Below are 12,703 nucleotides of genomic sequence, written 5' to 3'. Positions count from 1 at the left end.
GCAGCTTTTCTAAAAGAGAAATGCCATGACCCAGATGCCCCAGGCTAGCCTGACCTAAAAAGCACAGCACGGCTGGCCTGTTCAGTGTGTGGATGGGCGAGGCCTCCAAGGAAGTGCAGGATTGCTACACAGGATGAGGCAGCCCATGGCAAACCATCTCTGAATCTTTCTTGCCTTCAAAACTGCACAGGGTCATCCGGTGTGATTTGACGGCACTTTCCACCAACAGAGAAATGGAGCCGGGAAAGGGGAAGGGGTTGAGTCTAAACTTATCTGGTGCCCTGAGAACAGGTTTCACTTCCTAGGTTCAAATGCAAGAAAAATCTACACTGTAAGAAGAGAGACGCAGAAAAGGTCCCCGTGCCAAGTGTTCTCAACTGCCCCACTCCTGCCCATGTACAAAATGACGCGGTTACCTAAAATGTTTTCATGCCTCAGTAACACCGTATTGTACAATTCGGTTTCCCTGAACCAGGACTTTTCATCTCGGGAAGAAAAGATCTTCACAGCAACATTCTCCCCTTGCCACTGTCCTCTCCAGACCTCTCCGTATCGACCTTTTCCTAGCGAACGCAAACAGAAAAGATTGTGCCGGTGGATTTCATTAGCTGAGAAAGAAGTACAGTTCGCACTCGGATCAGACCAAAAGCGTGCAATTTAGATCAAAGCCCAAATGTTAAGGATTGTTACTTGGAGCCTGAGCACTGTGAAGGCTTTTCATTTGGCCGGATGGGAGAAAAGCAGAGACTCATACCCCAAACATCCTTAATAATGCCTGCATCCCAAAAACATCTCTTTCGCCAAAGAGGCTGGGGCAGGAAGGTGATTCTTTTATTTGAAGCTCTACTGTGCTGCATCTAAATCTTAGTCTAAATCCAGGACTGCGGTGACTAGCAATAGGAGTGTATTGTTAATCACAGAGCAACAAATAGACAGCTGCCATATACCAAGCCAGCTCATTTGTCTCTTAGCCCAGTAACAGCTACACCAGCCTTCCTCAACCTTCATACTGTAGAGTAACCCCTAAAATAGTCTTCAGGCTTCAAGTAACCCCAGAAGTGATGCCCATTGGCCACACTTCCCTGCCACACCCCTGGAAGTCATGTGCTTACAGTGTGCATGGCATCACTCAGAAAACAAAAAGTTTTTTTCAATAAAAAGTCAGTTTTATTTTTGTGTGTACAGTACCTTGCCTGAACAAAACAAGGAAACATTCATCGCAGCTGTCATAAAGCCCACCATGCAAAGCAGCAATTCTCCAAGGGGAAGTGATCTGTGTGATTTGGGGATCCTGGGAAATCTCCAGGAACCACCAAAGGTTGGCAATCCTTGAAAATATATTTTCCCAGGACTGAAAATGGCTTCCAGGGCAAGAAGAAGAAGAAGAAGAAGAGTTGGTTCTTGTATGCCGCTTTTCTCTTCCCAAAGGAGTCTCAAAGCGGCGTACAGTCTCCTTCCCTTTCCTCTCCACACAACAGACACCCTGTGAGGTGGGTGAGGCTGAGAGAGCCCTGATATTATCAGTGCCGTGGCGAGCCCAAGGTCACCCAGCTGGCTGCATGTGGGGGAGTGCAGAATCGAACCTGGCATGCCAGATTAGAAGTCCACACTCCTAACCACTACACCAAACTGGCTCTCACCAGAGGAAACCTGGTGAGGCAGGAATCCTTGTGCAGGCCGTGCACAGACCTTGCACTGGACCCAGGAGTAGGAGCTCTTGGCTAGGGATGCCAGCCTCTAGGTAGGCCCTGGGGATCCCCTGGAATGACAGCTCAGCTCCAGACTACAGAGATCACTTTCCCTTGATAAAATGGCTGCTTTGGACAGTAGGCGCAGTGGTATTTGACACAGTCCTCTCCTGCTTGAATATCTGAATCCCTTGGCCTGCTACAGCTTTTCTCCAGCCATTTTCTGCTGGCAGGACTCTGAGAAGTAATTCCGAGGGAGGAAACGAGAGGAGCCAATGGAGGGAGAGCGGCAGATTCAGCTCTTCCCTCCCATTCCTTTTCCTTTGTGTGTGACTTCAGCAAGGCCACCGCAGACCTGACAGATGCACAGAAAGCCACTCTGTTCCCGACTCCTCCCCAGGTGAATTAATTTTTCATATATATTTTTTTAAAAATTAAATCCCCTCCAATTAGAGTAACCCCTCCCGGGCTCTGGAGCAACTCTGGTTGAGGATGACTGATTTACACTGACTGAAACCAGTTTCTCACCCCTGAGCTCCTTGAAGTATAGATTTCAGGAACTGCGTGCAAGTCTTTAAGCATGTGCTCTACCGCTGAGCTATCCATCCAGAACACAAAGGCTCCCATGAAGCCTCTCCAAAAGATGCACCCATGACATGCAAGATCTGAGTCCAGCAGCAACTTAAAGAGCCTTGACCTGGATAGCCCAGGAGAGTCTGGTCTCATCAGATCTCAGAAGCTAAGCAGGGTGGGCCTCGGCTAGGATTTGGATGGGAGACCACCAAGGGCCATGCTGCATAGACAGGCAATGGCAAACTACCTCTGAATGCCTCTTGCTTTAAAACCCCGTGGCTTGATGGCAACAACGAGAAAACAACAAGCACCTTCAAGACCAAAAAGGAATCCAGGATACAAGTTTACAAAAGTCACAGCTCCCTTCACCAGATACGTCAGAGTTTTGAGACTATCAAAAGTTTGCCCCCTGGACTTCTTTGTTGGTCTTTAAAGTGGGTTTGAATCCTGATCTCCTATTGCCGGCCCGCACAGCTTGCCCCCCTGAAATAGGGGTACATGAAATAGAGTTGAGTCTGCTTGGTGCATAAAGGGCCACAGCAGACATTTGTGCAGCCATGCGTCTAGTCAAAAGGCAGCACTACTGCAGAGGAGGGTAAGACGTGACCTGCAGTCTGCAGACCCAAGGGTCAGCCTGAACCGCCTAAAATAAATTTATCTTCAGTGCAATGCCACCTGCTGTCTTTGGCAGCAAGACAGGCCTGAAGCGGGTATCACTTCTTTATACCTCAGTTCTGGCACTTGTTCATCAGAAGCAGGTGTGATCCAAGGTAACAGGATACGCGATACCCACGAGGTATTGATGTTATATACTACAGACTTCCTGTCCAGAGATTCCACTGGCAAGCCGATACAGGCTTAACATTTGGGCTCTTAAACAGACAGGCACCGGCTCACAGGAAGATGCAGCACCAAAATACATGCAAATTGCAGGAGCAATTCGTAGGGAAAGATCACTATTGAAAAGTAAGGACACTATTAAGGCTTTCTCATAAATCCTAAGTACTGTGGACACTTATTTATTTAACTGCTGCTCTTGGGCCAGCCGGCTTGCGGTGGTTTAGAACAGAATAATAAAAGTAATACAATAAAAATAATAGTAAAACAATAAAAGTACCAATAAAATAATAGCAAAAACAATCAATCAATAATAAAAACGAGTCCCCCTAAAACCTACTCAACTGGATAGGCCCGTCCTGAGTTTATGCCTCCAGGTAATTACTTGGAGGTGCTTAGAGGTGCTTGGAGGAGGGGCCACACAGATCTTTCTTACCCTGGCCGCAACCAAACACTTGGTGGAAGAACTCTGTCTTGCAGGCCCTGTGGAAATGAGATATCTCCAACAGGGTCCTTAGCTCTTCTTGACAGAAGGCAAGACAGAAAACTTGCTGATCATTCTTTTCTGCCCTGTTTATGCTTAGAATTTTCTAGACTTGTAGGTTTTGTTTACCATGCATTATCATGCCATAGAAAGCCAGGAAGCTTACTCTTAGGGACTGCCCCCTTTGCAACGGATCAGTAAACAGATTTTAAAACTTTTATTTAAGCACGCTATATCCCACAATACTTTTGACCAAAGCACAGGAGGAAGCTTACAACCAGCAGTCTAGAGGCAGGGGTGGCCAAACGGTGGTTCTCCAGATGTCCATGGACTACTATTACTATGAGAGCCCTGCCAGCATGGCCAATTGGCAGGGGCTTATGGTAATGGCAGTCCATGGACATCTGGAGAGCCACAGTTTGGCCACCTGTGCTAGAAGAGCAACTGAGATACTGAAATCCAGATTAGCATTTACTAACCCACACACTCCAGCAGTGTAATTTGGCGAGCCACCGTTCTCTGTACGAGGAAGGGAAGACCAGAGCCGCTCCCAGATGTACAGGAATGGTCCAGTAAGTCCTGTGGAGAAATAAGAATAAACGTTTGGGTATCAATGTTCAAGCCGAGCGGGAGATGACACCACAGGCCTGGTGGAACAGCTCTGTTTGCAGGCCCTGCGGAACTGTTTCAAATCCTGCAAGGCCCTGATGTCAATTGGAAGAGTTTTCCAACAGGCTGGTGCCAAGAAAACCCTGGTTGAGGCCAATAACTTCTCTGGGGGGCTAGGGATCATGAGCAGATTTTGTGTACCCAATTGCATGTGTCTCTGGGGAGCATGTGGGAGGTGGTCCTGTAGGTAAGAAGGAATGAGAAACTATACAAGCAGAAGTACATTTCTTCCACACCTTTGCCTTGGGTCCACCAGAGGACTTACGCAGATGGAAGACATTCTGCCCGTGGAGCACAGTTTTCTCTCTGATCAGCATCCTCTGGAGTATTCTGGGCTGCAAGGGGGTGGGGGTGGAAGTCATATTTCATGGCTGAAAATCCTTCCATCAGCAAAAGAAGTTCTGGCAGATCCAAGTTGTTCCATGAGAAATGCTAGGACATTGTTCAACCTAATGGGGGACTATGACTCCTCATGTACTTATCAATTACATCTAAGTCCGAACTGTCTCAAATCAAGGAATGCAACATGGCATCCAGACGATTCCCATTTCCCATAATTTCTCATCTTGATCAGAGATCTTTTTTTAACTTCAGCAACCTTGCTGAATTTAACCAACCCAATTACTGGTACCTCTAATTTTTCCTAGTTTACAGTAATTTAAGTGTTGTATATAATGAAATTCCATCTACTTTCAAAATCACCATTGCTCAATTTAGGCTTGGGGCATCTTCCTGTTTTACCCAAACACTGAAGTCTAACAAAAATTAAGGGCTAAACTGGCAAGACAGATCATAAAAGGAATTTTTTCCCCCTACCAGTGAATGAATAATTATATCATTTTAAAGCTCAAAGAAACATTCCACGACAAATGCAGTCAAATGCTAGTTGGTAATGGAACTCTTAAAATGTTTTTTTAAAAATGTGCTTAAAGAAACAGAGCTAGTTTTGTGAATGCTTCATGTCCAAGATAACCGAAATATGATTCTAACTAACTGTTCCAATGCAGAGCACATCAACCCAGCTCTGAAGGCCGCTCCTACTCAGCACAATTTATTTCAGCCACAGAAGCCTCCAATGAGCTTCCTTGATCAGGAAGAGACTCTTTTTATAACCGCATTGTCAGAACCACATGGCATTTTGGAGAGGTGACGTGCTAATCAAAGAGAAGCAGCGTGAAGTTCAGCCCAAACCTTGAAAAAAACTAGTATACTTCAGAATTCCTAAAAGGAAAGCTGTTCTTTGACAGCAAACCGTTAAAAGTAGCCAAAGAAATGAAGAAAAGGAACTGCCAATATTCTGCTTTTAAGAGCCTAACAAAAACCTTTACAAATCTGCAGCGGTGCCTGAAACTTGACCCTTCCAAGCTTTCTATTTTAGCTTCAGCACAGATTAACAGCCAGTTCTTGAAGCTGTCCATATTCAGAAAAAATATAGTGCTGCAAACTTAAGCACTGTTCTACAAAGTCAACCTGGCAGCTGTACAACCAAAATATTCTACCAATAAGCCACTAGCTGAAATCCTCTAGGTATGTCCACAAGGTGGCAGCATGTGAATATTCCAAAACATTTTTTAAAAAAGCATTTGAGAACATAAAGGAAATGTGCTTAGTTGGGAGACAAAATTCTAGTCCAGTGGCATCTTTAAGACCAATAAAGTTTTATTTAAAGTATAAGCTTGTACTTTAAGCCTCAGACAACACACTTAAACTGTTTTCCTCTCACTCAGGAGCAGCATTTCCGGGGGATGGTAAAATAGTCCTATTTGCTCATGGAAATTTCTTCTGTCAGCAGAGATTTACTACAGGACTGTTGTGGAGTCCCCTCAGTGGCCCATTCTTTCCTTTGGGTGCCATTCATTTGAAGTAAATTTCTCTCTAAGGTGGGTGTGAGAAATTTTCCTGCCACTTTCCCCCAGACTGTCAATCACTGCCCTCTTTCAGGGTTGCCTGCAGAAGATTCCCCCCTCCCGAGCTACAATGTAGGGTTCTTGCAGCACTAGCTCTGCCCCTATAAACAGTCTACACCATAACGTAATGTTTCAGACAAACTAAAACTGAGATTTGCACAATGGCACTCTTGACTTCATGGGAGTATTTGACGAGGTTTTATTGTTTCTCTAACTACAAACAGCCCAAAATACCTGACCCCTCACAACTGCCCAGCATGCCGCCCCAATACTCAACATTCCTCTTGGCCGAAGGTAAGAGCCCCACACAATCACACAGTGTACCCTCCCATCTAGTCATTTCCCCCTCCCCCCATCTATATTGCAAGCAGCTGCCAAGCTTTCACTGGAAAGTGCACAAGTGAGAGAGTTCACTAGCATGGATGTTTTGCAGCCAGGAACGTTTTAATTATGTGCCCATAGAGCAAAATGCCACCAGACTACCTGGGCACCAGGAATCAGGGAAGTCTCCCTTTGCAATACATTATTCTCTGTTTTTCTTAGCAATGCTGGCATACAGGTGGCATACATCTATGGATGAGACCTGGAAGAAGAGCATTTTTGGCTCACATATTTCCTGTGTTAAACTGGGGCAACCATAAAAACGTTTCCTGCTCCTAATGTAGTACTCCTGCATATCCACAAACAGCATGGTTTGGAGCAGGACCTTACTGACTCCTCATGGGAGGAGAGGAGCCTATATAGAAGATGACCCTTGAAACACCGCAGGCTTTGAAGGTTTATAGACCAGCTTTCTAAAATGGGCTTAAAAATTTATTCACATGATCCCAAGTTTAGTTCCTAGAGTAAGGTGACCAGATTTTAACATTGGTAAAGCGGGACACCATTGACCGGGGGGGGGGGGGTCTTGATTAAAAATTTGGTCTATATGGAGCAACAAAAATGTTCATATGCACAGAAACGGCGATTTCGGGTCGCATGGAAAACGCAGAGGGGGAAGATGCGAAGCACACCGGTTATGCATGGGACAGGGCGTGACGGCAGCAAAACCCAGAGTAACCCATTATGCACGCGGCAATCCCGGCGCCGCTTCTGGTTGCGCCCCGGTCACCCGGAAGCTGCGCTTTCTTCCGCGTTTTGCTAACGCGGCTTTTTCAGCGGCATGCACCGAAGCTGCGGCCGGTTGCAGCTGGCACCGTGCATTATCCGTGATTTTAGTCGCTGCCATTCCAGCCCGAATGTGCGTTATTCCCCCCGTGCATAATGGGTCTTAGTGATGACATCGTCTGAAAACTAGGAGAATGACCTTTCTTCCAACCAGTACGTGGTTTAACAAGTCAGTTCTGAGACCATATCCTGTATGGAAATTAGGGATGTGCTAGTTAAATATAGTTAAGAGGAGCAATTTATTTTGAGGATACACCAAAAGCAAAGTTGCTGAGAATGAGCTCTTGCAGAACACCACCATGACACAGCAAAACATCGCCCAACTGCATGTTTCCTTAAAAAAACAATCTTTACGACGATGTAGCAACCCAATTCAACTACAAGGACCACCTTGAGGCTTAGCACCACCTTCATTTCTTGAATTCCACATCTCCCACTGCCCCTAATGTGTATTATCAAGTGCTATCTGCAGCTCTCAGAAAGGCAGGGTATAATTTATTTTGCAACGTATAAATTAAATTCTTGTTGAAGGTGTCAAAAGTCTGAAGGAGTGCATTTTAAAGTTGAACAGTGAACCAGGTACCCAGAACACTATAAAGAAGTGTGTGTGTGGGGGGGTTCCTTTTCTGTTTCATCTGTACAGGTTTCTTTGGGCTATTTTCCAGCTGTGTTATTCTACAAATACAATGGAGCAGCCTTTGTGTAAGAAAAACCAACAATGAAGTGACATTGTCTGCTGAGATGGAACGAGAAATCAACATCAATCTCTACCCCCCCTCCACAAAAGAAAGCCTTTTAAGTGAACTTTGGCAACATCTTTGCAAAATATGTTTTTCAAGCCATCCATCTGCTCAGCAAAATAGCACCCCCCCCAAAAAAAAAAATTTCATCAGTTATCCAGAGTGGTAACACAACGTTCCTTCGCCCAGCAACAAACTCCCCACTGACTTAAACCTGTGGACTGGATCCAAGTTCAACTTCTGTCTTCACAAATGGGTGGGGCAATTTTCACTGATTTTGTCCTCTTATTACAGATCCTCTCTTCACCCTCACCATATTAATTTATTTATTATATTTATATACCACCCTTCCATTTGGCTCAACTTTTTTTTTTACGGTTGAGAAACCCCAGAAACATTCTTCAGGCTTTGAGAAACCCCAGAGGTGGCATAATCATGCAGAATATGGTTGAGAAGCATAGCTGAGTTCTAAGTCTATCTAGAGTCCCTCCTGTTCCCATCCCCTCTAGATCCATCATGGGCAATTTTGGGAGGGAGAGTTGACATGATCATATACGGTCACGTCATGATAAATGTTTAATAAATATTAAAAATTAATTAACATCCACACATTTGGGAAACCCTTCCGGGGCTGTCAAGAACCCCCAAGGTTTCACAAAAGCCTGGGTGAGAAAGCCTGGAGGATAAAATGGAGGAGAGGAGCATGATGTAAGCCACTTTAGGGTGTAAATGAAGTAAAGACACTTCGGATCCAATCCAAGGTAAGTATCACCTCTACATATGACCACTTAATTACATTTGGTGTACTTTTTGGTGGGTTCACTAGTAACCAAATTCCATGATATTTAGACTCAAACAAACAAGATGGTCTGAAGACATCTCTTCATGAGAAGTAAAACACTTGGGTGATTGCTGCCTAAACGAAAGCCCTGAATGACCACTTTGCTATCACCTTAATTTTAACAGCAGCTGCCAATGATTTAATAAACCCGGCACTACACCTCCTCAGTTCCCAAGATAGCTAAAAAATTATTAGAAATACTAAGACCGTGAAAATAACAGTATGAAAATAAACTCAATAAAAATAAAAGTTCTCAAACCACATGGCTGTTTTTTTACCATTTATCTTTAGTAACTGAAAACAAAGGTGACAGGCAAGTAAGAACCACATGGTGGTAATATTTCAAGTTTTAACAGATATCCACATTTTCCCAACTGCACTGTGTATAAGGACTATCTATATAAGTGAGGTCTCAAGGTATAGCAGCTTCCGGGACCCCTCTGGCTCTACAAGAACTTCCTTTCAATCCATTCTATAAAAATAAGGAAAATGATTTTCATTCTTCCCACTCTATCGGAGGAAGTGACTCTGATTCAGAAAAGCTCATACTACAATAAACGGTGTTAAGTCTTTTAAGGTGCCTCTGGACTTTTGTTTTGTTTTGAAAAAGTAGATTAACATGCTGGATTTGAGGCCAGTAGCATAGTAAAGAAGTAGATTGACGGGAGTATCTCACTGGAAAATTCACAAATGCTGCTTTACCTAGTCACAAGCAACACTGAGCATTTCTACTAAATGCTAACCTAGCAGTTCACGTTATCCAGAAGTTGCAAACCAGTGAGGAGTAGCAGCCAGTTTGGTGTAGTGGTTAGGAGTGCAGACTTCTAATCTGGCATGCCGGGTTCGATTCTGCACTCCCCCACATGCAACCAGCTGGGTGACCTTGGGCTCGCCACAGCACTGATAAAGCTGTTCTGACTGAGCAGTGATATCAGGGTTCTTCCAGCTTCATCTCCCTCACAGGATGTCTGTTGTGGAGAGAGGAAAGGGAAGGCAACTGTAAGCCACTTTGAGCCTCCTTCGGGTAGGGAAAAGCGGCATATAAGAACCAACTCTTCTTCTTCTTCAAGAACTAAGCTGGAGAAAACCCAACTGCGAATCTGTGCTCATCCGCAATCTTGGGCTAGCCAAGCATGACCAATTAAGCCAGGCTTTTATGACATCCTGGGGTTTCTTGGCGGCCCTGGAAGAGTTTCCCAAATGGACGGGACTTAATTTTTATATATCTTTTAAATTTATTAAACATTTATTGGGTGACATGACCATATATGGTGATATGACCATATATGGTGATATGACCATATATGGTCATGTCACCCCGTGTTGCCCCCCCAATGGCTAATGATGGGCCGGAGGGGGTGGGAAGGGAAGGGAAGGAGTCCTGGGTAGGCATATACACAGGTATGCTTCCCAACCATATTCTGTATGATTGCACTACTTTTGGGCTTTCTTGAAGCCTAAAAAAATGTTTCCGGGGTTTCTCAATGGTGAAAAAGTTGAGAGACTCTGATCTAAACTGTGATGAGCTTCTTGGAAGAAGCCAACGTAATGGGAGGAGGAACGATGGACACACAAGCACAGGAATAGACTGCTAACAGCAGGAAGCAGCCAGAGCCAGTACTGTCATCATTAGGGTATACTCAGGTTATGAGAAACTCGTAACAACTATTCTGAAGTGGGCACAGTTCCCAGGGCTGTGAATGTGCATTTAAATTGCTCCTGCCACACTTAGAATCTATGCCCCTTTTATCATTAAGAGGGCCCATATTAGGGAAGCGCTCCACGCTCAAAGGAAGCAAGCTCAGAGCAATATCTACCTCCTATTTTACGGCAAGAATCGACAGCCACATTGCCCAAAAGACACAGTCTCCCATGCTATTTTCCAAATTTCTAGAAGTGTTTCTTTTAAAAATAATTACAAATTTTCCATGATGACATGTGGAGATTAAGATGATATCCAGATTAGGGTCTTTTTTGGCCTTCAACCCAGAAAATTCTCTTTCCCAGCTTCATCAGGGTCATGCGCACGCACGCACGCACACTCACACACACACAAAGATTCCAACCCCTCTTCTTCCTGCCAGGAAGCTCCAAATCTTTATACATATGTTCTTCAGAGAACACAATGGGGAAGTGTATAACTAGCTCAAAATGTCCAGGGGAAACTTTTGACTTTTAAAAATAAAAAAAACCCTTGCCCACAGTTGTGTGGAAAAGACCCCCAACTTGTGCAAATCAGACATGCAGTATGCGTGTTTTGTAGTAATAGTGGCAGCACATGGGGATTAAGTTAAAAGGGGGAGGTACAATCAGAGCCTCCGGGGAGGGCAGTATATAAATATAATTATACATATAATAATAAATAAAATAGATAGAATTCTAAGTGTCAAAAGAAGAGCTTAACAGTATTTAGGAAGCATTCTGTATTGTGGTAATTTGATTTTTAAAAAATCTACCAAAAAACTTTCACTAACACTTCCTTCAAGCTTTTAAAACCATGGTTTCATCAAATCCCAGCCAGTTTGGTCTAGTGGTTAGGAGTGCAGACTTCAAATCTAGATCAGTGGTCCCCAACCCCTGCGCCGGGGACCAGTACTGGTCCGTAGATCAGTCAGTACCGGGCTGCGGCTCCTCCTCGTCCTCCTCCCTGGCTACTGCCTTGGAGGCTGCCCTGCCACTCTGCCGCCGGCTCACCTTTGGTGCTCTCCAGTGGCTGACATGGCTGGGGCTCCCCTTTGGCATGGCAGTATTAGTAAAGTAGTAGAAAAATGATAATAAAACAATACTAAAGTATTAGTAAAGTAATAGTAAAGCAGTAGTGAAATAACACTAAAGTGGTAGTAAATTACTAGTGAAATAATAGTAAAGCAATAGTAAATTAGTGGTAAAGTAGTAGTGAAGTAGTAGTGGTAGTAGTCGTCATAAAATGAAGCTGTGTGGCTTTAACAGGAAAGTGGCATCTGCCCACCTCTTTCAATTTTGCACTAATGGAGCAAATAGTATGAACCTAAAGCTTGCAGAGGCCAGGCAGTAGGGGATAGATTTGGAACAATATCAGCTTTTTGTAGCAGCCCACTTGTACTACATGTTAAGCAGATACTTTTCCATTGGGTGCATGATTTGCAGTTGAAACTGGTTGCCACAATCCTGTTCCATTCACAAACAACTGAAAATAAGTTTCAAAACTAATTATTGTAGGTCACTTAAAAGTTACCATTAATACCTTTTCTGTTCACACAATTCAGAATCTACCAGTTATTTGTATTCATTACAGGCATTTATGTCTAGTTGTAATGCTTATCTTTGATTTAGTGCTAGACTTTTAGCATTTGGTTTCAAAAGGCAAAGATGTCTTGCCAAGTCTATTGTCTTAGTAACCAATATCATACACTGGGCGTGCTTACTATAGTAGCTATTTATTTGTATATCTAAAAATGCAGAGCTGCCTTTTCTACTTGCCTTGTTTTCCTTCCTGAGCTGCCTATAAAGTAGTAGTAAAATAATAAAAATAATAGTAGAGTAGTAGTAAAGTATTAGTAAAGTAATAGCAAAGTATTAGCAAAGAGGTAGTAAAATGATAGTAAAGTGAAGGTAAAGTAGTAGCAGATAGGAAATTGGTAGTAAAGTGATAGTGAAGTGGTAGTAAAGTAGTAGTGGAATGATAGTAAAACGGTAGTAAAGGGGTAGTAAAGCAGTAGTAAAGCAGTAGCAAAGTGGCAGCAAAGCAACAGTGAAGTGATGAAGTGATAGTAAAGCAGTAGTAAAGTAACAGTAAAGCAGTAGTAAAATGATAGTAA

The 12,703-nt window shown here is 43.7% G+C and overlaps 1 protein-coding gene across 1 annotated transcript in view; it reads right to left on the bottom strand.

The window, feature by feature from the left end:
* ACVR1 (activin A receptor type 1) overlaps window positions 1–12,703 on the bottom strand; it is an 89,577-nt gene that overhangs the window by 19,591 nt on the left and 57,283 nt on the right. Inside the window, exons 5-6 of the mRNA XM_077319999.1 lie at window positions 4,062–4,161; window positions 417–563 (exon numbers count right to left, since the gene is read on the bottom strand). Coding sequence (XP_077176114.1) covers window positions 417–563; window positions 4,062–4,161 — 247 coding nt within the window. The remainder of the gene's footprint in view (window positions 1–416; window positions 564–4,061; window positions 4,162–12,703) is intronic.

The sequence above is a fragment of the Paroedura picta genome, chromosome 2 (genome assembly GCF_049243985.1).
Source record: "Paroedura picta isolate Pp20150507F chromosome 2, Ppicta_v3.0, whole genome shotgun sequence".
Classification (NCBI taxonomy): Eukaryota; Metazoa; Chordata; class Lepidosauria; order Squamata; family Gekkonidae; genus Paroedura; species Paroedura picta.
Note: the sequence above shows the minus strand (reverse complement) of the source record. Positions and strands in the feature narration are given on the sequence as shown.